The 26,461-nt window shown below is 38.1% G+C and overlaps 1 protein-coding gene across 4 annotated transcripts; it reads right to left on the bottom strand.

Moving 5' to 3' along the window:
* Nucleotides 1-97: 97 nt before the first annotated feature.
* Nucleotides 98-25,547, bottom strand: LOC114359169 (forkhead box protein N3). Of its 4 annotated transcripts, XM_028313452.1 has the most exons (8): nt 25,416-25,547; nt 19,163-19,377; nt 13,669-13,766; nt 13,105-13,169; nt 9,499-9,780; nt 9,056-9,130; nt 8,436-8,642; nt 5,899-6,224 (listed from the first exon to the last, which is right to left on the bottom strand). In XM_028313452.1, exons 2-8 carry the CDS (start codon nt 19,375-19,377, stop codon nt 6,096-6,098), a joined length of 1,071 nt encoding a protein of 356 aa, XP_028169253.1. In that variant the 5' UTR covers nt 25,416-25,547; the 3' UTR covers nt 5,899-6,095. The 4 variants fall into 4 exon arrangements, with proteins under 4 accessions (XP_028169252.1, XP_028169251.1, XP_028169250.1 ...); XM_028313451.1 differs by lacking the exons at nt 9,499-9,780; nt 13,105-13,169; nt 13,669-13,766; nt 19,163-19,377; nt 25,416-25,547 and adding an exon at nt 98-5,780 and having other exon boundaries at nt 5,967-6,224; XM_028313450.1 differs by lacking the exons at nt 9,499-9,780; nt 13,105-13,169; nt 13,669-13,766; nt 19,163-19,377; nt 25,416-25,547 and adding an exon at nt 98-5,483 and having other exon boundaries at nt 5,592-6,224.
* Between the last annotated feature and the right edge of the window lie 914 nt (nt 25,548-26,461).

A 26,461-nucleotide genomic window follows, 5' to 3' on the forward strand; every position in this document is an offset into this window, starting at 1 on the left:
ACCATAATGCACGGTTCACGTTTGGCCAGTTGTCAATTAACTTGGTTATCATAATATTATGGAGTGTTGGTATTGGTAATTTTAATATCAAAACACATTTTGATCCTCAGTACATAATTTATTTAATGGATATGTACAAAGACAAAAGATTTTTAGGACAAATAAAAATTTGGCAATAACTTTCAACAATAGCAATAAAGAGTGGTGTCGTTTTAAAAGCCGGCAAAATATCAACAACAACAATATTTTTATACTTAAACATAGGTCGGACATACCAATACAGCTAGTTTAGCAAGTAGTGACTCTACCACCACAACAAAATCTACAACGTCCATACCAAAGTACGGAACGTCGATCTTAATATTGTTTATGTTGGTAGTAGTAAAGTCACTGCTTATAAAACGATAAATCCAAACACAAATACAATATCTTCAGACATGCTGTTCGAAGTTTCGTTTTATAAGATAAGAATATTAAATAATAACAGCATTATTAACCTAAAATAAATTAATCAATAAAAATATTATATTCCCGACAGTAAAAGTGAGGCGTAACAATTTTAATATCATACTGATATAACTTTAAAGAAGCTTTTTGGATTTATAGAAACATTCGCCGCTGTTATGAGTCGTTTATGTCTCCAAAATTCAGTTTAGAACAGCGCTTAGTAAATAAACTGTGATTATCACACAATTATATCATATAGCATCTACCAGCAAAGTACTACAATTAGGTACTAATTATTGCTGTAAATTTTCATCTACATTATTATACCACCGAAAGAAAGGCTAGTGTATACAGCCGAAGAAAAATATCCACTGGAATAGCATTTTAACTTATTGGAATCTAGGAATTTTGCTTGGACATTATTATTAATTTACAGCGGCAAGCGATCGTTGTGCACCATAATTATTATGTGGAACTAGTAGCGTAACACTGTCAATACTTTCAAATGATATTTTTCTTTGGCCGTCTAAACCTACAAGAAAACAATAAGAGTAAGATGGAAGACGCTCCTAAATACAGCAAAAATGTATGTATTTTCATAATTTAGCATTATATTTATCATAATATCACTTATATCCTAATGTAACTATGTGTTACATAATATATTTCATTTATCATCATATAAATACACCCATATTACTGGTATTTGAATCTGTATGCTACACGGTAATATTTTCTTTGTAACATTTGGCACACATCTACCTTCCCTTTGCCTACAAGAATACCACGTAAACAAAAGTGAAATCATTTACGAAATCCTTTCTATTTAGGTACTCTGAGTACATACAGTTAGTAAGATAATCTGGCAATAATATTACTTAAAGTTAAAATATAAGTGCCCATTTATATTATGCTCAATTTAATATGCAATAATATTCTATAGAAGCCATGTTCTAATAATGATTTACTTTAATTAATGATTTATATTAAAGCAACAATTATTTTAAAAGAAAACAACTAAAACAAGATTTATTTGGTTTTAAAGAAATGCACCCTATTTAAAAGCAGTTATGTATGATACATGTTAATTCCATAGATAGAGGTACATTTAAAATGGGAACAATATTTCCTGGTTTTAGAAAATAAAAATATAAATTGCATTAATAAATAATATTGCTTCATCACAAATCAGTCATCATATCAGTCTAACATTAACTACGCTTTATGTTACCCAAGATATTTACCACATTTACGCGTGAAAATAAAGGGTTCAATTTAAATACATACTACTCAAACCACAGACCGTATGTTCACTAACATTTACTGGATGGTGTTTATTTTGATTTCCATGGTTTAAGAAGTATCGAGGTGCCGAAAAAGCGGGATTGAAGTTTCCAATAAGTATTACCGTCGAGCTAGACACAAATCTTATCACATAGACACTACTTGGTGTATTCTTTCAAGGCTCTCGTTGACTACCGGGTTCAACCGACTACAAACACAATAAGTGTGCATATTTTTTGTAATACTTAATCTAAATAAAATATGCTGTCACATAGTGAAGTGTTTGTATTGGTCATCCCCGGCAGTCACCAAACATATTACTTTTCAATCATTCCTTCCTTAGTTTGCTAACACATTTTAATGATAGAATAGAAGCATAATTTACAGTAGGCACTTGAGAGAAAACCACCTCGTATTGATGCACGCCATCAACATTCATATTTAAACGCTCACATACATTTATAGTTTTGAGTATAAATTGCTTTCGTTTGATAATATGGGAAACTAAGTTTATCAAAAGTAATTTTAATCTATTTTAATATAGACAGCACAAGGAGGTAACTTTCTATGAGGGAACCTACTCGTCTAGATCGAAAATTAATTACTTAAAACTATTAAAGACAAAAGGAAATTTTACTACTGTTAGGCGAATGCCATCAGTTATTATTCTACACCTAAATTGGTAACAGACCGAATGATTTAGCATTTCGGAGGGCACGGTAAGCTATCGGTCTCGGTGAGTGGACAGAGCCACGTCTATCTCCAATAGTGGGGTACTGAACTACTGACCACTTTCGGTTTAGCTCGAGGCAGCAGCTGCAAGCATCAAAATTTCACTGTCTGTTACTAATTCGTGGTTTGTGATAAATATTAATTGAACTGTATACATAATATTCTGTTTATTGTAAGCGATTGAATGAAGATCACTCGTTTGAACACAAAATACGGTTTACTTACGGCTAGTGCGACTATTGACTAAATATATTTCATTTATATAACTTTTGTATCACTTTAAAGAAAGAAGTTCAAATAAGTAAAGTACATTTGATCGCCCTGTATACAGCATTGTATTGTATATTTATGTTCAGATCATACATACATAAAAGGTTATATTAATATATGTATTATACACTATATTGCTCAGTTTACAATCAAGATAAAATCTTTACATAATTATTACAATTATTAGATAATGTTTGATTAATAAATAAAACAGTAGGCGAAGCAAAATAAATAAGTTGAATTGAAACTTAAAACTAAGGTGTACCATATTTCCATCATATAATTTTACTATTTAGCGCTATTACATGAGGCATTCTTACCAAGAAATGGTGTTGATAAGATTTGTAATAACATCGATGGGAATATGGCGCCACAAATATATTACTCTTAGTAATATTGTTAGAAACATTTCTCTTATTATGATCGACTGACTAATCGTAACAGGGAACCTAAATGCATTTAGGGAGTACTATCCACCTATTTTGATTGTTTTAAATAATATTCCATACTATATAGTATCACATCTATCACTATGTAGTCACTACTATTAAATATTATCATAATAATTTAATCCGTAATTACACTAGGCGACCCGAATCCAGAAACAAAGATGTTACGTGATGTTGATTCAAGGGCAATGGTAAGAAGGGGTCTAAAGATATTCTTTAGCGAACTTTCATCCATTTAGCTCGATCTACCTAAAATATCAGTAAACATATATGTAAGTCACCGAAATTGATTATGGATTGTCTTAAATGGACTAGAGTATGGTAAACATTTTTTGTCTACATATTGCGACAATAGACATAATAAAAATTCTTCATCAACAAATTTTGAATTGAAAACGTTTAGTCGTTCTTTGAACTTATGCTAACAAGTAATCATGGGACCTTAATAGGGCTTTGCCCTAGTAACGCCCCAGGTTTTCTTCGAGAAATGTCGATTACATCCACAAGGTAACTTAAATATTAATTTTGATACTCTTAAAAGCAACAGTTTGAGCAGAAAACGCAAGAGTAATACGTATTTACAGCTACATCATAATTCTTCTCGACCCGCAACCCTTTCCATAGTATACACTAAGTAGTATTAAATAATACAATCATATTCACTTCCAATTAGAATCGACACACAAAAACACTTAAACTAGAAATTAGACTAACGTCTTTGTCGCGAATAAATTATCACGATTTGCCTATAGAGGTATACGAAGTTAGACGCGTGGTGAAGTTGTAGAAAATGTGGCAAAGCGCGAGATGACATTTACCAAAGGCCAGTGATCGCAAAGAGGTTAGCTTTCGGATAATGACGTCACAGGAAAAAGAGCTAGGCATAAAACAAGTGTGGAGAATTGGAGTCTGGATTGACGTCAATCGGATGATTTGTGACGACACATGATTGCGTTGTGAAGTGAAGTTCCTTCACCTCCCGCTACCTAGATATGTTTGAAGAAATCACACGCGAGACCTGTAATTAAATGAAGTTGCACTCAACGAGCTCCAGTTGTTCTTTTTTGGGATTGTGGGGTTCCGGGGCGCGTAACTCAACTGTTTTTTGGAATTAATGATGACGCATCCATCTTTTGGCGCGTAAGAGACTTGTGTAGTCGGGACTGCGATACTTAGCAAATTTCCTGGTGCTGGTACTTCAATATCTACGCTAGAGGATAGTCCCTTTGTCTGAGTGTTGTCGCAGCCATATTGAGAATGAGTCACTGGTTCCGTTTGAGTATTCATATCACGCCTGGTCGGAGAAAGCTTAGTGAATGATTTCGGTGGGGAGTTAATGGTACAGGCGGCATTTGGTTTAGGTATGTAGTTCAGCTGATTTACTGCGGGTGTAAACACGTTTGATGGCGGTATAACAGCATTATTACATCCTGAATTAGACGTGTACGTCACTTTAGGCTGAGAAACAAGGAAGTCAAATGAATTTTGATATGATGCGTTATCATATGTCGCAGGAGCGTAAATTTTTTTGGGAGTGGGGTTTACTTTATCGCAGTTATTTCCAGTAAAGAACGCCATTTGTTTCACTGGTGCAGGATTACTGGTTACAGTTGAAGTGAACATTTGTTTATTTAGGGAGGCATCGCAATAGCTACGAGATAGGTTGATCGGCGTCGGTTTTACCAGGGAGATATTACGAGGTGCGAATGGTATCCTTTTTGGTAGAGCATCGCTGACTGTATTGGTGACGTGCGTCGTCAGTTTCCCTGAAACGTCACATCGTGGTATCTTTTGAGGAATTTCTGCGGCACAGTGGTCACTAGCGGGTCGTTTAGGTTTGTTTAGCAGAGAAGTCATATTATTTATCGGGACATAACTATGGCTACCAAAGGGAGTTAGTATTTTTGACCCAGGTGTGAGTAGAATTTTTGCGTAATACTTGGTGTTAATGTTTTCAGACGACTCCTTCTGTTTTTCTGTGATGACGTCACGCTGCCTATTCGTTACGGCGCCGTGCCGGCCTTTACACGTGCCCGATGCGTGTGGTGTATGTTTGTGTTTAGCTTTATTATTGTCTGTGTTTCTAGTCTTGTACTGTTTCTTAGGTGTGTTTTTAGTGCTACGCGATTTCTTTTTTTTATCTTTCGCTTTGCGTTTACGCGCGTTAGTTTTAGCATTCTTCTTACTACACTGTGTGTCACTACTCTGTTTTGTTGTGGAGTTTGTTTTTTTGGTTTTGCGACCGCGTTTGCTCTTCTGCCGTTCACTTAGGTTAGAACTGTTCTGGTTAGCGAGCGTAACCTGATTATTCGCGTCGTCACTTGTTTTCTGTGGGCGGAGTTTGCGCGAGCGTTGCGCACGGGGGCGTTTACTGGTTAGGTTAGAACTGTTCTGATTAGCAAGAGTAACCTGATTATTCGCGTCGTCACTTGTTTTCTGTGGGCGGGGCTTGCGCGTGCGTCGCGCGCGTGGCCGTTCACTGTTCAGGTTAGAAGTGTTCTGGTTAGCGAGCGTCACCTCATCAGCGTCGTCACTTGTCTTCTGTGGGCGGGGCTTGCGCGTGCGTTCACTGGTTAGGTTAAAACTGTTCTGCGTCACCTCGTTAGCGTCGTCACTTGTCTTCTGTGGGCGGGGCTTGCGCGTGCGTCGCGCGCGTGGCCGTTCACTGTTCAGGTTAGAAGTGTTCTGGTTAGCGAGCGTCACCTCATCAGCGTCGTCACTTGTCTTCTGTGGGCGGTGCTTGCGCGTGCGTTCACTGGTTAGGTTAAAACTGTTCTGCGTCACCTCATTAGCGTCGTCACTCGTCTTCTGTGGGCGGGGCTTGCGCGTGCGTTCACTGGTTAGGTTAAAACTGTTCTGCGTCATCTCTTTAGCGTCGTCACTTGTTTTCTGTGGGCGGTAGCTGGCTAGCCGCTAGCTGGAGGACGGCGCGAGGCCGGCGAGGTTGAGCAGCGCCTCGGCCGTGCGGCGCTCCTCGCCAACGCTATACGAATGCTCGTCGCGCGCACAGCGGGATATTACCAGGTGCGCCGCTGGCGGCAACTGGAAGGGAAGAAGTATTAGTCAAATCTATATATATAAAAGAAAGTCGTGTTAGTTACTTCGCTTATAACTCAAGAACGGCTGAACCGATTTAGCTGAAAATTGTCAGGGAGGTAGTTTAGAGCCAGGAGAAGGACATAGGATACTTTTTATGCCGTTCGAAATTAAAAAAAAAAAGTTTGCTTATTTATTGCCATTAAGGCGGAACAAAGTTCGCCGGGTCAGCTAGTAAATAAATAAATCTTTGGACAATTTCACACAGCGCCAGCTAGCCCCAAAGTAAGCAACTTACTAACAACAAAACTTAATGCTTGTGTTATGGGTGCTAGCTTAACGGATATACTACTTATATACTTTTTATTTTTAAATACATATACGTATTATACATAGTAACACCCAGACCCGTCACAGAAATTAAAATTCATCATTTCAATTTCTGCCCGGCCGGGAATCGAACCCGGGACCTCTCGGCATAGTAGTCCGCTCTGAACCACTACACCAAACGGCCGACGAAAGAAACGAAAAAGTTAAGTGGTGTGGAAGTGTGAGAAAAAGGACTTGTGATGCGGCGTGGAGACTTGTAGAAATCGCGCTATGTCATAATCTTTCTGCCTTACCAAAGCTTCGCAAAAAAGAGGATAGTCACCTAATCCTGGATCCTGAAGAGGCCTACAACTGCCTCGCTATGTCATCTTTCTACCAAAGGGAGTAATTTACTAACACCATAACGGCGACACGATGCTCGTCGGCTCCGGCGGCCCCTAAATTAAGGGTTTTGTAATAAAGACGGTATTCACCTGATCGAGCACAGCAGGTTCATACTTCATAGCCAGCACCGTAGCGGCGGCGCGATACCCGTCGCGCGTGCAGCCGCCGCGCTATGGCATAAGCTACTTTAACCTGCTAGAACTAAGGTTTTTACCTGATCGAGCACAGCAAGCGGCGGCGACGGTGGCGTGGGCGGCGGGGAAGCTTGCATTCGCCATACTATGTCATAATATTTCTTCCCTAAAGGGGGTATTTACCTGGTTAAGCACAGCAGGACCGTACTACATAGCCACTACAGTAGCGGCGGCGTCAGCATGGGTAACGGAGAAGAAGGCAACCGCCGCGCTGTCATAATATTTTTGCCCTACGGGGGGGGGTAAACTTAGATTAATAAAACCTAGATGGATAGTCTTCATACAAACGCTTCGTCAAGAGTGAGGCAAAAATCTTATGTCATTAGTGTCAATTTTGTTGGGGAGTGTAGACAGTGAAGGCGATTTTCCCGAAAGTAGGGAAATTTTTAATACGTTTTTAATTATTTTATAATTAACAAAAACAAAACGCATCATGTACTTACTTATTTATTGAATTCAAAGTACCTAACTAATTACAATAAGATAAATCGACTTAAAAGTCTCGATTTCATAAAAAAGGAAGTGTATTTGTACGGCGAACAATTGGGAAATAAATTTTCTTGTTACTGGTATCATTCCCGTATTTAATTTTTGAAAGCCAAATTCAAGCAAAATACGCGTCGAATTGTAGTACTTACTTATGAAATGTAACACTGGTCACTTTCTTTCGTTTTTCTGATGTATTTTAGACACCCTTTCGCACAAACCGTTTTAATTAATTAAAATTCGTCGGACGTGTTTGCCAATTTTTCACTTTGACAGTTCATGTGACGTTTACGGGTGAGCCGTGCCGGCTCCCTAAAAACTGCCTCACCTTTCGTGCACTGACTATCTATCTAGGTTTTATTAATCTAAGGGGGTAAACAAATATTTACCTGATCGAGCACAGCAGGCCCATACTTCATAGCCAACACCGTAGCGGCGGCGCGATATTCGTCGGCACCCGGCGGCGGCGGCGGCGTGGGCGGCGGGGAAGCCTGTAGGCGGCGCGCCAGGAACGGGAACAGCTGCGGATCCGGCGCGTTCTTGCGATGTGTCATAATCTTTTTGTCCCAGAGGAGGTATTTACCTGGTCTAGAACAGCAGGTCCGTTCTTCATAGCCATTATAGTTACGACGGTGGCGGCGTAGGCGGCGGGGTGGCCTGCAGCTGGCGCGATATCATAATCTTTTTGCCACAGAGGGGGTATTTACCTAGTCCAGCACAGCAGATACGTTTTTCATAGCTATCATGGTTGCGGCGGCGTCAGAATCTTTTTGCCCTACCAAAACTTTGTGAAGAAGAGGGTGGTTATAATTATAATAGTTACCTGATCGAGCACAGCAGGCCCATATTTCATCGCCAACACCGTAGCAGCGGCGCGATATTCATCAGCGCCGGGCGGCGGCGGCGGCGTGGGCGGCGGGGAAGCCTGCAGCCGGCGCGCTAGGAACGGGAACAGTTGCGGATCCGGCGCGTTCTTGCACGGCGGCGGCGAGTCCGGCGGCGCCGGCGGGATCGGCTGCCGGCCTAGTGTCTGGAAAAATAATAAGTTTATCACTAAAAATTTGCCTTCACTGAAAACCCTAGAAAGTCGAAACTTAACTTCGAAATCCTCCTATGTTCTTCTGTGATTCGTTGCGTGTCTCCCGGGACAAACTTGAACCAACCAGTGAATGGTTGGGTTTTTATTGGAGATCAAGCTGTAGATCCTGGTTATTTTATGGACTTGCAGCGGAACGAGGTGGGAATAGTCCCATTATCCCGAGATGTGACCGTGAACGAGTTGAATGCAGAGCGTCAGAAGAAGGTAAATGTTTCTGACTAGCTTTTGCCGGCTGCCTTGCTTGGCTCACGTTAAAATTTGGACCCCAGTTTCATCCCCAGGGGTTCATTAGGAAAAATCGTGTCTTAACAGATACCTACACGTCATAAAAAAAATATACAAACCTGTAAAAATGTCGCTCGGTGCTGCGGATCCACCGTCCAAAGAGAACCTTTGCCGAGACCTGGCGCAGCAGCGACCTATGAACAGAAACATTTTTGTAATTTAAATTTTATGTTAGAAGCTCAATAAGCACGATGATGTCATTTAATTATCCTCTGGCTGTTGACCAATTTTTCCTTTTTAGATTGGATAAATGAAAATGCAGGTAATAGTCTCCAGAATCCACATTGAAAAATTTAAGAACTTCTGCAGATTTAGTACTCATGTATTATAATAGATCGTTTCATCCACGAGTTTGATCCGAGCAATCCGGGCGTCATTATTGTAGTGTACTCATGGTTAATTAAGCGTGTACCGATAACACTCAAACATTAGCGGAAGAATGGTGGGGCGCGTTTTCGTGGCTGAAACGACCTATATTTAGTTTTAAACAACGAAATCTCACCTTATGGAAGCACTTGTTCAACGAGAGGTTATGCCGCACACTGTTCTTCCATCCTTGCGGCGCGTTCTTGAAGTATGGGAAATGTCGGACGATCCACGCGTATATTTCCTTCACGGGCAAGGCTCTTGCAGGGGCCGCTTCTATGGCCATGAAGATTAGGCAGGAGAAAGAATATGGCGGCTTGGTGTGGGCGGGCGCGGGCGGCGAGGGCGGCGCCTTGCAAGGCGTCCGAGGGGGGGAGGGAAGGCGAGCGACGGGCGGGGGAGTCTTCGATATCTCTGACTGTAAAGGAATAAAGAGGTTATTGGACATGTGAACAGTAGGCCGTGTGAATTTACATCAAACGCGCTCACTAGTGACCGCGTTTAAAAAATGTATGAAAATTTTAGTTTTTGAACGTTTCCCGCTAGGGGCGCTGTACAATCCGTCATACATTTAGTGTCATTAACTCACACTAGGCCCTCAGGTGACTTAAAAGCTATCATATCGTGTTTCCAATGGCTCCAAATCGTTGAGGATCATTGATTGTAGTAACTAATTTACTTTGAAAGTTATTGCCCCAGAATTGATGTATTCGATAATTCTGACTGCAAAAGAATTATGATATGGTTTGATTAGCAGTATTAGAGCTATAAATTATTTTTTAAGATGTATCATTGCGAATCACGCAGCAACTGCTGCGCGTGCAGCTATCGCCTAATCTAGTTAGTACATGCCACTACATAATTTAAAGAATAATTAACTTTTTAAAAAAATAAAACCGACTTCAAATGCGTGAACACAAAAAAAAACTAAAAATTGAAAATATTGGGTATAAAAAGTTCATCCCCAATTTTCCACCCTTGGGGGTGAAATATTTTCTTCAAATTCGCATGAAACCACCCTTTTGATAACACCTATTCAACAAAAAAATAATCGTTCAAATTGATTTATAATCGGCGGAGATATTGCGTATAAAAAAGTTCATCCCCAATTTTCCACCCTTGGGGGTTGGTTTTTCTATTATTAAATTTAAATGGGACCACCCTTGAGGTATTACCTATACGCAGAAAAAAGATTTGTTAAAATCGGTTCATAATTGGCGGAGTTATCGCGTAACAAACATAGAAAAAAATAAAACATACGGGTCGAATTGAGAACCTCCTCCTTTTTTGAAGTCGGTTGAAAACCATTTGCATGTCTGTCGCGTCTGTTCCAAAATTACCTTAAGATTAATCTTACAGAATTTGTAGTACCTACCAATTAGAATAAAATACATAGAGTTGACTGTAGGTACTGCAAAGGAATAAATAAATAGGTCATGGCCATATTGTGTCATGTGATTGACCGTCCTACGTGTTATCAAGTGTCGGCTGAACTAACAGCTTCAGAATAAAGCCTACAGTTAAACTTAAACTTACAAAACGTCCGGGAAAATACAATATTGATCCATTTTAGACGAATTGAATTCATATAGAAGGAATAAGCGTTTACTGGTAGAAGCATCACACGTTTGCAGAAAATCACATGATAACCTATCATATCACACCTTGATAAATATTAGAACGCATAAGGAAGCATACCACGATTTCATTTCTACGTTAACATACATATAAAAAGTCTGGGACGCTTTAAATTGTTGTTTCCTTTTCAAATTATCGTTAGCCAAATGACATTGAGTAAACTGCTTGGCACTTGTATAAATAGGTGCGTCGGATACTCGTATAATGTTTAAGCTTATACGTTTACATTCGATATAAATATATGGGTCAGAACGAAAATGTGATCACATACGTGCACACGTAGTACATACTTTTTAAACCAATGATATATTTTTAAATGTTTTTTGGGTACAAAACAAAGAAGTGTTACAGTGTTACATCCTGTTGGGACAAATTGCAGACATTTTATATTTTTGAGTCAAATGTCAGCGCCTCGAAGTCACTAACAAAGGCTAAAATATGTAAAAATGCAAATGGGTAGTTCTACAAATCAGGGAATTTTACGGGGCTCAACTTGCAGCTCCTTAAATTACCAATTAATAGTTTTCGTTTTAGGGTATTAATAAAGTCTAACTCACATAGTACTTGGTCACTGAATTTCAACACGTTTTAATAAAAACATCCCAGACAAAAATGGCTTCAAATAGGAAAAATTCTCATTTCCCTGTGGGGTGACATTCCAGAATTCATGATGTAAATCACAATAAAAAATATATAAAAATATAATTAGTCAAAAATAACATTGTATTGAAAGTAACCATTAGTGTACCTTTCATTTAACCTATATGGATTATGTTTGAATTCCCTATTTACATAATTTTTTGATTGCTGAACAAAGGCGACACGAATTAAGTATCACTTCCCTGCCACCTATAAACACGTTAAAATCTGTAACAAAACAAAGGGTAAGCCACGTTGTCGTTCTTATGTATTTAAGTATGCAGTTAAGTTCGCCTAGTGAAACGTTTATTTCGCCCAAATCGTCAGTCAGTTAGACGCAGCTACGCTGTTATCATCGTCTGTCGTGTCTGGGCCAGACAACTTCTCACTCATCTGTTACGTATTTATAACAGTATTTTATATTATTTTAGGGCAATTATGAAACAATATTGTCAAACTCGCTTGCGTCCATTGACTGATAATATTAAATTTGATATGAAGTTTATATAATTCATGATTTTGGCAAAATACATCAAAAATCTCACTTCCCTGTGTATCATTTCCCTGGGTTTACGAAGAAAATGGAAAAGTTAATATCGACTAACCAGCAAAACTTACTGCCATATAAAGGCATTTTACAAATACACTAAGTGCAGGCAAATGCATACACTCCATTGAAACTGGATACTCCATTTTGACTTGCTTGACTCTATACAAACTTTTAGCTGTTTTTGCAGTAACGTGTGCGAGCACTTCCAAATAGGCATCGTAAAATATTCTTCCATGAAAGCAAATGTTGATGACGCTTAAACTGAATCTGAAACTGAGACCAGTAATGCCTGCAACACCAGTATTTTGATTCATCAGACTTGGTTGACCTTACGAGTGTACTGGGACTGAATGAACATTGATGATCCTGATGGATTGCTGGAGATGCCGAAAATAGATACTAACGAATTGTTTCCAGTCGAAGAAAAGCGTCGAGGAAAGAAGAGGAAGATAATAGAAGGAGATACGAATAGTAGGGAAAAGTCAAAGAGATCAGGTGACGGAAAAAGAAGCAACCTAAATGAGTTCCATGTTCAATTGATAGTGGACCTTTATGATGCACATAAAAGTATTTTTTATTATTTTTAGAATAAAGACTATAAACTCAAATGCATCTTTCAGTTAAATTTTCACTATCCTGTATATGTTCTCACTTCCCTGTCCATCGAAAATAGAAAAACCGCTATAAAATCAATATTTATCATAATTTTGTCTGGCCCGTTAAAAATTGGATATGTTGTAGTATATTCTCGGTCTTTAGTCACTGTTTATACTGATTACTAACAAAAACTGGAGATTCATTTTATGGTCCTAAATAATTCCACCGTGAGTAGAACTACCCAAATATTCATTGTACATAAGTAAATTGTTGTGAAACCATGGAAAACCGAAAAGTGTAAGATTTTAGATTACTTACCTTTATTACCACTTGGCTGGCAATCATTTTTGAGTCTTCCATATCGCTTTTTGTTAGATTTATACCTGAAAAAGAAACACGATTTATTATAATAAAATATTCAAAAAGTGAGAAAATCAAAGGTGTACATTGCGAGTTCCAAACACAGCACATACTTGCTAACAGAAGGGTGTGACAGTTTTCCTAGGATAAGTGATAAAGTTTGTTACGAAGTAGGAACAGTAATTTTGATCATTATTTATTTTATTCTCAGTTCGCACATAATATTGGTGAAATGAAATAAAAATAATTGTTAAACTGCATTTTTTTGTCTGCATTTTTTTTACATAACTGTGGGCTGGTTTGTTTCTTACTTTTTTATAGTTTTTCTGTCTTGATTGTTTATTTCCGAAATATCAATAAATAAATCGTTAACCTATGGACTTTTAGGCTGGGTTGAACCATCTTACATTAACTTTGTCAAACGTCAAAAATCTGTCAAACTCCATACAAAAAGCACCGGTTATCGTCATAGTTACCGGTAAAGTTGGGTGGTGCAACTCAGCCTTAATGTAGAGTACCAACCTCTGAGTAGATTTCTGTCTTGTAACCAGCTGAGGCTGGTAAGGTCGTCATCGTGGTCGGCTGGTGGCAGATTGCCGGCGTTACCGCCACACGCCACTCTGTTGAGAGAAACAACACAAATTAAAATCATCTCCGTTTGCGTAAACTTCATAGAAGTTACAGAAGGAAGATAAGACTATGTTGTCAGCGACAACCTAAAGTAGCCAAAAAGTTCGCAACATGTATTTATTACAACCGGAATAAGGTTGTGATGTCAACTTTTGTACAGTTTTTAAATTAAATTTTTAGACACTATTAGGTAATAGCACAGGTAATAGTGTCTAAAATTTATTTAATTAGTATAAAAACAAGAGATTGCGACATGTTCGTCCGTATTGTCACCCCTTACCTCTTCCATGTGTTTTGTTAACAGTTCAATTTAGTTAAATCATTAAAAATATCAGATGCAAATGTATTCAAATTATTTATTTGCTTAAAACACGGTGCCCTAAACATTAATTATTATTGTAGACTGTTTCTGTAAATTGAAATGCAATCAAGAAACTTTGTAATCATTTATTCACCTTTGTAATCAATTTCAATTTACAAGCATGCCGTAAGTAATAATATGTGCATGCAAGCGAGACAGAAAAATTGTGGATCGCATCTCAGATTGATAACGTTATCAAAGTTCACCGCAAACTTCCTGAAATGCTTCAGGCCTTGGATGCGCCGAGCACATTATTTTAAACCTGTGTAGCTACCGTATCATAGAAACGTGATATTTATATCAAAATAAAAATAGCTTTATTTGTTAAGACTAATTAAATTACTTCTTACGAATTATCAGATGCTGTTAAGGAGTCTTTAATGTATTATTATTTTTTAAATATTCAACTTGGTGTTGCTGACTCCATCTGGCACATGGTATTTTTTGTCAATGGCTTCATAAACTTTTTCCTACAACACCCTAAGTAACATCTCTATTAGTAAACTTACAATCACTAATTGAATTCCATGCACGGATGAAATAAATAAACAATACGATATAATAAGTGGAAGTGTACATCTCTATCTACACTTAATTCGTGTTCAAAAATTCACTATCAAGTCTTTAAATAAGTATTAAATAATATTAGTTACTCGAAAACTAATTACAAATAAATCATACATGGTCAAGAAGCAAGACCAATTAAAGAGAGAGTACAGGGAAATAAAATAACATAATATGTAGTATAGTGTAAACAAGTGTTAGGCGCCCGTCCATTAGTCACTATAGCTGTAGCGGCATCAAGCTAAGCACTGTGGCTTCTTATTTCATTGTAGTAGGGGCTATTTTGGAACAAAATTATAGCCTCATGTGCTGTCAACTGTACATTCCTGCAGTCATACAACTGAGGTGATAATTACTTGCACGCGCCGTTAGACATTTTGTTTTAATTGTAACAATGTTGATTGCTTTATTACCTTTGTTTATATTATTAGTAAAAAAAATACACGAGATGAGTAGTATTTAATTTATTATTATCACTGTTTACTTAACATTAATAATGGGTTGGTCCAGATTCCGTGTTTTTCACTATCGCCACGGAATGCCAGTGACCAGTGTATCACTTTTCACTGGTGTGAATGAAAAATGCGGCAAGTGCTTTATTACGTACGATATTATACAGTGTGAGTCACGTTAAAGTGTACATATGAAAATAGATGAAACTAGACCTATTTTTATCGACAAAAAAGAGGTCAAAATTTTTTTGAGATTTTTTTAAAAAAAATTATAGAATTTTTTTTCTTCAAATTACTTATTGTAAAGAAAACGTAATAACTTTTAAACTAAGCGGTATATCCTGATAAAATGAAAACAGTAATAATGCTAAATAACAGGCAATAATAAAAACATACATAAAATACACAAAAAATGCCAACAAATAATAAAAAATGATAGCTTTTGAAAAAAAAAAACTGCTTAAAAATTCGTGTTTTTTTGGTTATTTTATAAATTTCTCCAAAAAATGCCCCTATAACCGGTGGTTTTTATTACTTTGTATTATTTTCTATCGTATTATCTTTGTAAAACCAAAAATCGCATGTCTCTATCCCTATCACAACATTTACTATGATCGTTTGAACAAAGGCCTGCCACAACATTATTCTCCGCTACAAGTAGAGACAATTTTAATTTTAAGTAAAATGCTTATTTTACTTCGAAATCTTTTGTTTTTATTTGAAATCTAACTTGTCTTTATCAAAATTACAAATCTAGAGACATTTTCAGTTTTGTTGTTAACGAAGCGTTGAATGGCGTGCCCGGAGAGGCTTAGTTCAAACGATCATTGCAAACGTTGTGATAGGGATAGAGACATGCGATTTTTCGTTTTACAAAGGTAATATGATAGAGAATAATACAAAGTAATAAAAACTACCGGTTATAGGGGCATTTTTTGGAGAAATTTATCAAACAACCAAAAAAACACGAATTTTTAAGCGGATTTTTTTCAAAAAGTATATTTTTTTATTATTTGTTGGCCTTTTTTGTGTATTTTATGTATTTTTTTAGTATTGCCTGTTATTTAGCATTGTTACTGTTTTTGTATCAAGATATACCGCTTAGTTTAAAAGTTATTATGTTTTCTTTACAATAAGTAATTGGAAGAAAAAAAATTCTATAAAAAAATAAAAAAAAAATTCAAAAATTTTTTGACCTCTTTTTTGTCGATAAAAATAGGTCTAGTTTCATCTATTTTCATATGTACACTTTAACGTGACTCACACTGTATTGATATCATTCAATGTGTAAAGTCATCCACGATCATTGCAATGTGACCTACAAGACGAATCATAAAAAAATACATCTTTTGATATTCAGTTTTTTTTAGCTTAAAATTATGCGTTTACCTGAATTCTTTTTTTTAATATCATGCCAAGAGGGCTTCCTCTCTATTCCAACGGTGTCCCCGTTGGACGGGGACAGCGGTAGGTAGGTACTTCATATAGCAAACTGTTTTAAACCTTAATTTGACAGCAAACCAGCGTACATAATAATAATAATATAACAATGCCAGTGGCGCCAAACAATACCAGTGGTTTGTAATCAGCTTATCAAGTTAACTGGCGGACTTTATCGCCGTCTTACCCACTAACCTAGCGTCGCGATAACAAATTATTTATCACTAGGACAATATGTTGAAAAATGCGACATTGATCGATGGAGCTAGGGCCTCTTTTGGCAACAGTAAGGGCATGTTTGCACAGAAATAAAAAGTATGCATAAACCTGCTTAACTCTACGTTTTTTTTATATTTTTTAACAAAGCGTAGACAGTTACCTTTATTATATCAAGCAAACCGAAACCACTATTATGATCGATTGATTGATACAACTTAATCAGTATGAACATGAAGTACTAATGTTGGAAGAAAAACCTTGCAACCATAAAATATTTTCACATAGCATTCGTGTGCTCATGAAAGTGCACTGTAATTGCTGAGAAATACAACAAAATGCGATCGCAGTCGATATTATGTCGTTCAAAACATGCAACATCGTAATTAGTTAGTTGGAAGTCGTCTTTCCGCATGCTGTCTCGATTCTGAGCCGCGTACTTTGTAATTTCTCATGAAAATTATTATATGTATTAATATTTAGTATTTAAATTATTACTAATTAATCAGGCGTTACTATTTTAACATCTATTTAAATTGTTTATTTCTTCTCATAAATCTTGAGAATTTGTGCATAACCAACTGAAATGAAATGCATCCACGACCAGAAAACTACAAACGTCAGCATCCCAAGGTCTTTCAAATCATTCAACATAACTATTTTGTTAATGTATTTTTTGTGTCAAGCTGTTAATTTTCCAAGCAATATTTATTTTTATTTTAGTACGAACTCGTGTCGTGTAACACAGTTTAGCGCCTGTAACTCTCACTTTTTACGTCGTCGTTCGCCCCCATATTGCGTTATCTTTTCTATATGTTTGTATTTATAATTTTCTCTCTATTAAATTTACTACTTGCCAAAATAATTGGTCATTTCTGTAGTTAGGGTGCTTGATACCAAACGCACCTAAAATAAGTATCAACATTCAACACCTATCTTTGAAGGATCGGAGTGCGACCTCGATGGATAAGGTATCACGTGCTGAGCATAAGCTGTTCTGGTTTGGTTATTGGTTTTAGTTTTTAAAATGCGTTTGTCGTAGCTATATGGGTGAAGTCACCATTACATCGTCGATGCTGCGAACATTGCGAAGTTCTCTGAATATATCTCGAAGTACCGGTCGCTGGCCAGAAGTGACGCGCGATCATTCGGGGATCACCTTCGCGTTAGGTGGTGTGAGTCATTTTACTAACAGGAAAGCCACATGATACTTACGCTGGTTGTGGCGCTTCGAGATCCGACTCGTCCGACGCGTCGTCGAAGTTGTCTATGACCTGTCTTTTTGGGGTGCAGTCACCACCTCGTCATAGATATCGTTGATATTTTCTAAGACTCCTGAATACCTCGAAGAGAGGCCTGCCACAGCCGCGCGGCGGGATGCATCATGGCGCGCGATCTTTCGGAGCACAGCCAAGGCTTTCATTGCTTGTTTTTGTTATTGACGGTCAAGCTGTAGACCTTGGCTACACAGGATTGGCAGCAGTGGGAACAATTCCGTTAAGAGAAAAACCGTATGATACTTACGCCGGCTGTGGCGCTTCGAGATCCGACTCGTCCTACGCGTCGTCGATGTCGTCGAAGTTGTCTATGACCCTCCCGGAGACCTCGAGGCGGCGCAGCGAGCGGCCGCTGGAGGCGACGTGACGAGCAATCTGGCGAATCAGCCGCCGCGGCAGAGGCAGGGCGGGCCGGGCGCCTCAGTTTCGTTGCTTTTTGGGGGGCAGTCACCACCTTGTTATAGATATCGTTGATATTTTCTAAGACTCCTGAATACCTCGAAGAGACAGGCCTGCCTGGCGCGAGCCACTTCGTTTCGGAGCACACTTGGCCTTGATTGTTTTTTTTTAATTGACGGTCAAGGTGTAGACCCTGGCTACACAGCGGTGGGAACAGTCCAGTTAACAGAAATGTCGCATGATACTTACGCCGGCTGTGGCGCTTCGAGATCCGACTCGTCCGACGCGTCGTCGATGTCGTCGAAGTTGTCTATGACCCTTCCGGAGACCTCGAGGCGGCGCAGCGAGCGGCCGCTGGACGCGACGTGGCGAGCAATCTGGCGGATCAACCGCCGTGGCAGTTTCGCCTCGCGCTGTCGAGCCTCAGTTTCATTGCTTTTTTGGGGGCAGTCACCACCTCGTAATAGATAACGTTGATATTTTCTAAGACTCCTGAATATCTCGAAGAGACATGCCTGCCGCGTGCTCGGCGGGATGCATCATGGCGCGCGATCTTTCGGAGAACACTTGGCCTTCATTGTTTTTTTTTTATTGACGGTCAAGCTGTAGACCCTGGCTACACAGGATTTGCAGCAGTGGGAACAATTCCGTTAAGAGAAAAGCCGCATGATACTTACGCCGGTTGAGGCGCTTCGAGATCCGACTCGTCCGACGCGTCGTCGATGTCGTCGAAGTTGTCTATGACCCTCCCGGAGACCTCAAGGCGGCGCAGCGAGCGACCGCTGGACGCGACGTGGCGAGCAATCTGGCGGATCAGCCGCCGCGGCAGAGGCAAGGCGGGCCGGGCGCCTCGTGCCGGTGAGCCTCCGCGTTCTCCACGCATTGGCGCCATCTGGGGAAAGAAAGTGATAGATAAATAAGACAATTGCACATCATTTTTGCACGCATTGACGCCATTTGGAAAAAGAGGACAGTTCAAGACAGCTGCACATCATGCGTTACTCCGGGGCTAGTCAAGTGATATGGTTGGGACGTTGCTTGAATCACGAATACGGGAAATCACGTCTATCCAATTGCACCAGATAAAAAACCAACGCTCCAAATTCAAATCGTCAGGGTTTCCCAAATCACTAAAGGTGTAGGATTATGGGAAATCTCTATTTGCAGTGTTCTATTACTGTGCAGCTGAAATCTAGAGCAGTGATGGGATTGATTTAACTGAATAACTTGCTAACTACATTGCATAACATCTAACTAAACCGAATCCAATCCACATAAAAAAATAGGATAAAGATTAAAACCACAACCACAATCTTGCATACAAGAATCCAAGGAATGGTAGGTCTTTGTGGTGTTTTGTTGACCGCTAGAGCAGATGGTCCGTTGACGATCCCTCATGGCTTAAGTCAAATAAAGTTGTACATAATATCTGGTTTGTGCTTCAAATGGTGTTGTCATTGATATACGTTGTTATTATAGAATATGACTGTGTGTTAGTGACCTAATGTTCAAAAGATGACGTAACGTAAATGATTAGAGTAAACTTCTGCAGGCGCAGAATGGCTTTACACGTAAATGCAGTTGTTTTTTTTCGTCTGAAACTCATTAATAAAATAAACCCATGTACGCATTTATCCGTGCAGCAAAACAACAAGGGGACCTTTGCGCGTAAGAGGTTAGTAGACAGACATTAGGCACTCGATAATACCACAAACATGAAGGTCGTTCAGGGATTTTTTTTTTGTCACGATGTCCAAGGTCAGAAATTATAATTTAACTTCATTTATGTACCCATCCAAACAGAAACAGACATGCAACTGTCATGTTAGCCGAAGATAACGACCTTTACATGAAACATTTATGAAATGTATAAAAACTCTAGAGCTAGTCACAGTAACGTCAGTCAGATCGGAGTAGTTCTGCCTAGATCGATACATCTAGGCACAAATGCACAAGCGTGGGCAGGCGGGCTACATAATACAGACGTTTTATAAATACATCAAACGCTAACACTTTTTCACGGATTGAAGATGTGATAATTGCCTCGGTTTGTTGACTTATGTTGAATCGATGAAGATAGATATACTGCGTGTATTCCTAACAGTACCTACACTTAGCAACTAAAGTAATTTAAAAAAATGACTACTAAACTCTATTAAGAGATAAATGAGCCTTATTGCTTTAAGTTAAGACTTTTCGATGTATGTCGTGTCTACTTTCGACGCTGATTGTACGAAGATTGTTGAGGATATTGTTGTTTTAGGGGTTGAATTCCGGAACCAAAGGATCCTATTACGAAAGGGTCTCAGACATCTCTTGCGAGTAGTGAATATTATAGGGTAATTGCGCCGGTTTTCCGTCCAGCTCCTGTTTTCGTCCATTTGACCGACTTGCCACAAACAAATACGGAAAATTAGAATACAAACCTAACTTTCCGTGCAAGTTTGGACTTGTTACAATCTATAATATCTAAGTAACAGTTCTGCCTGCATGAAAATGTAATTTGACAAGTAATAACTCCAAAAAAATCTACGGAAGTTGCTGCTGCACACAGGTGAATGGAAAACGTCGTCAAGTTAGAAAAAAAACGTGCCGGTAGGGAACTTTCATGGTATGTTTAATTACTGTTTTAGCTACTTTACGTAATGTTTTTGGCACGCATGTCTAATTATTAGCATAATAAACACTATTTTAAGGGTTTATTAAAGTTTTTGTGTAGAAATCTTAGATAATTAAGTGGACTAATACTAGCATAACAATTTTGCAAGATTTTGGTTTTCGTCCACGTGGACGGAAACCCTGACACCTAGTTAATATTTTTAATAATCATTTTACTTCAATGGACCTACAAAATACAATGTTTTTTCTTCCAATATGATCTTTATTGCTATTACATTAAACATTTTAGTTTACGTCCACTTTTTAACAGTGATAAACCCATAAAAACCGTTAAAAAGATGTGGACGAAAACAAAAAACAGCTTTAAACGTTGTTGTGTTTTCGTCCATGACGTCATGAGCAAGCACTGGGGTGGACGAAAACCAAAATTAGCTATTCCTGTAGATTAGTTTTCGTCCATTTGTCCTTCGACCTATTGCAATATTTTCCTAAATTTAGGTAAGAAACTTATTTAAATCTTTTTGATATCATTTGAAAGCTAACAAAATTACCTTTCAAATGATATACCACAATCCATAGTTACTGTATTGTAGAATTGGTTTTAAGTTAATAATTCAACTGCACCCTTTTTTCTACACAGTGGTCGAAAACTAGCGTACACTAGGACGAAAACTGATTTTTTTGGACGAAAACTAGTGAAATCGCCTCTTTTGCATAAAATATTTTTTATAAAAAAACCCGTGGTATTTACTAATTGTCATATAATATTAACGTAAAGTAGACTATATAAGGACTAAAATGACATATGATACATATGAGTAAGGGTATTATAAGATATTCATTTCGCATCACAAAGTTGGCAACTCCGATAATTGGACGAAAACTAGCGCACTTACCCTATTAATATCGCACTTTGAACATTGAATCATCGGGGTAAACAAACAGTTCTTACTAATCAAGATCTTTGGAATCAATTAATTATGCAAATGGTTAATTATGAGATATCTAAGGCATCATAACAATGCGTCATTTGTTTAGCCCAGTTAGATAAAGTTAAATGGTAGTGGGGGTTTATTTATCGTGAAAAGACAATAATTGCTGCCCCGGCACACTGGAAAAGCCTATAATTGGATGACTGAATTTTTATACCCTATCTTATGTGCTAATCTCATTAGCTTAAGCCATTAAGTATTTGTTTCTAGTGGTTTTATTTACAAACAGCCGGCATCAGACGTTTTGGATCCGTTTGGGAAGCCTTATGTCATCATCGCAAATGGATTTATGTTGCGAGTTACGAACTAATGTTGTAGTACTAGCATAGGTAGGGATTTCATGTAATCATTTCAATCATGTTCTTGTAGTCCGTAAGCTAAACATGCTTGTGTTAGAAAAGTGGGTTCCCCTCAATAGTTCAGCGGTTGACGATGATCGAAGTAGAGTTCGTTGAATCTCGAATCGGTAGTCTGATGAAGACGATGCGACGCCGTACGAATTAGAGGTTAGATTAACCAAAATACGCATGTAAAATCAGCGTCGACGTTTTATCGTGTTACCTAGTGGTACAATCACCTAATGTTGCGCGACCTTGGCATAGTAGCGAACCGCTAAATGGTTCTAAAACCATGTTCACACTGTATGTTTAAAAATGTCTGAAAATGCGGGGCGAACAGTCGCCAGTAAAATTTACACAGTATAGTCAAGTGTGACACGATGACCTAGATCTCTGAAATTTTATACGAGCAACCCGTTCAGACTTTACGCGGTATCATTTCACGGAAATCTTCCATGAGTATTTTTCTTCAACTGAAAACTCCATTGTTTCCAATAAGTTGTATAGTAGGTATGCTTTTACAACTCTTTCTCCTGAGAAAAGAGCTTAAATAATGATGTTCGTCTCCACGGACTTTCCTTCCTTAGCAATACCTTAATTCGTGCAAAAAAAGAAAGATAAACAGTGCCTAGTTATCCTGTTATCAGGATAGGCAAACTTGATTTGATCAATTCCTTCATTTAATTAAAGAAAAAGCCTAATAAGATAATGGATGTTTTATCATTTTACATAACTTCAGAAACCACGGGGTTACGGTTTCGTGTTATCTTCTTATTGCGTGCAAAAAATTTGTAAGTGTAAACAGGTACCTAACGCGTAGATACGTCGCTTTGCGCTGAAAATATTAAACGTAACGCGATCGACTGACGCCAACGTTATCTCGGATATAACGTCAGAAAAACGCGAAAGTCTGTGCATTTTTCGCTAAACACATACCTACTTGCCACATACTACGACAGAAACACGAGTTCGTGATATTGAAGTGGAACACGTTTATCAAAAGATTGACTTGAGATAAAAAAAGGTTTTTACATAATACATGTAATGGTCATTAAATTGTTATAATGACATTACACCTTTAACATAATAACTGGTATTTATGATAAGGTAGATAGATATTATTGCTTATGTAATTAATTATGAAATACAAATTGAAGTTAAAACTCTAAAGAAAAGCAGCTACTATGTTTATCTCAGCATTATAATTATAGTACTAACCTCATTACTGAGTACTGACATTCATTAAATTGCATATTTTATGTTTCTATATCAGTATTATTGAATGAACATCTAAGGTTGTGTCAGGAAGCTAATGATATACACATTAGTCAGCATTGAACATGTTTGTGTTATGATTACTTAGCCTGCATGTGTGAAGCCAAGGGTAACGATTAGCAATTGTTTATTAGTATTTAATTAAGTGATCTAAAGATAAAACTTAATTTTATTCCTTTTTACTATTATATTGTTATAAAGCTGTATACCAATTCTTAACTTTTTAAAACCTATAGTGTTAGTTGGAAGTCCAATAGCACACATTTTAGAGGATAAATAAATACGTAAATTCAGGATTGAAAACATTAAGGAGGAAAACAACATAATCAATCCTATGCCATATTTCGTTTATTAGTTATTTAAATAGACACATTATTGTGATCTAATAATTATAATTTATTAAGTTACAAATAAATTGTACTTTTTAATATGTAGCATGAGGTAGTGTATATTGACATTAACCATTAAAATATGACTTTTAAGAGTAAAACATTACCTTAATTTATATTTTATTTTATTGGTTTGCCAACAACTGATGCACTGTTAAAATACAAATAAATAAAAATAATAATCAAAATAAATAAATAAATGAAATTTAAATCTACTACCACAACTTATCATTTAAGTGAAGATTACAATATGGCCTTCATATCAAAGATATGATACAAGCATACCATACTAGTAGCAAAATTTGCTTTAAAAAGGTAAAAATAGCTGTTAAATGCTCAGATGCACGAGATCAGAACCAGAATAAAACTACATTCCAGAAATAAATACTAATTAAGCTCAAAGTGGAGCATTGTCCCTGGGTGGTAATTAAATTTAGAAATCTTATAGGAAGTGTGAACTGAAACTAGGTCACATAAAGGTCTAAGAACTATTTTTACAAGTCTATTTTAGCTTTTGTTTCGGGAAGAGTTTCAAATACTGTACATACCTCTAATGGTTGATGTTTTATAAACAAATCAAGGTCATCACTTTATGAACTTAACTCTATACTGTAAAGATCTTACTAGATTCCACTTGGTTATTTTAAATTCTAATTCAAAACAAATGCGTTGCTAATTAGATAACTGGATATGTTATGGGTTTGACTCCCTAGCAACGTAAGCAGAAAAAAATCCGCCGCAAGTGTACTAGGGGTGATGTAACAACTATTTACCATGATTATGTTTTTGTATTCATTGGGTCAGCAGTGGCGTCAACAACGTGTTGCTAGGAAACTGAGGTTCCGTCCAGGCAGCGCCAGCGCGACGGACCGCGTGCGCGATTGCGTCGCGCGCTGCGCGTCGTGCTACGACGTGGAAGCAGCGTGCAACCACATATGCACGTGCCGACCTAATATCCCACACGAAGGGCCATTACATAACTACAGGGATACGGCACGGCTCCCGATACGACGCCGAGGACGCCACAATCGTTGACTAACACCCGTTCCATATTTAGAAGGAGCGCCACCGAATGCGTCTCGATGTTCCTCATGCGCGTCTTGTCACATTTTTAGAACCGCATGTAAACGATACTTCACGCACTGATCCAGAGGTACACAACGGGCGCAACGTGATATCCCGACAATTTATTTCAGGGAGCAAAATCCAAAATGCGTAATAAAAATCAAGTTTAATTGCATGCACAAAGTGAGCTACTTTGCATTAATATAAACTTATCAAGTATCTTTGACAAAGCGGCATTTAATGAGGACTTACCTTTCTTGTGTAGCTTGTATTGGTAATCACTTAGAAATTAATAACAACAAACAGCATTCCGCGACCTCCGTACTTGCAATCAAAATCAACACGCAACAAACATCTCCTCAACACCCAATCAAACCATAGACCATAGAGCAACCTACATAAATAAACATATGATTTGATAACCGGACACCGCTCTATAATTGTCTATAGGTCGACAGAGGCTGTCATAAAAAAAATCCTAATCTATTTCAGTTGTACACTAATTTGCTAATTAGGTATATTAGCTCCTGTTATCCTAATTTCCTATTCAAGTCTAAAGCCAGAGCCCCGATTACGGTAACTTTTAACGTTTCCAATCCAGACGCGCTCCATCGATTCTGCGATACGATTGGTCAAAACAGCTGACGTACGCTGTTGAGAACGACCAATCGTATCGCAGAATCGAGAAGCGTGTCTGGATTGGAGACGTTCGTAATCGGGGCTCAGAGCCCCGATTACGGTAACTTTTATAACGTCTACAATCCAGACGCGTTTCTGATTCTGCGATACGATTGGTCAAAACAGCTGACGTACGCTGTTGAACTACCAATCGTATCGCAGAATCGAGAAGCGTGTCTGGATTGTTGACGTTAAAAAATACCGTAATCGGGGCTCAGAGCCCCGATTACGAACGTCTCCAATCTAGACACGCTTCTCGATTCTGCGATACGATTGGTCGTTCAACAGCGTACGTCAGCTGTTTTGACCAATCGTATTTCAGAATCAGAAACGCGTCTGGATTGTAGACGTTAAAAGTTACCGTAATCGGGGCTCTGGTCCGTGAGCACGCTCACTGCGGGCGCCCGTCGAACAGTCGCGACAGCAATATAATTACACGCGAGCGATAAGGATGGGTAGCTTGGGGTCATTGGACAAAATTCTACGTGCTCACGGACCAGGCTTTAGCTAATTCATTGTATCAGTCAAGCTAATGGCTATGAAAAGGATATGAATCCTGCTAGAATTTAATATTTTTTGCTGGCTATTACATACGTCTTTAGAGTTTTAGACGAAGCAAA

Source organism: Ostrinia furnacalis, unplaced genomic scaffold (assembly GCF_004193835.3).
Source record: "Ostrinia furnacalis isolate ACB-3 unplaced genomic scaffold, ASM419383v2 OfSCF4245, whole genome shotgun sequence".
NCBI classification, from domain to species: domain Eukaryota; kingdom Metazoa; phylum Arthropoda; class Insecta; order Lepidoptera; family Crambidae; genus Ostrinia; species Ostrinia furnacalis.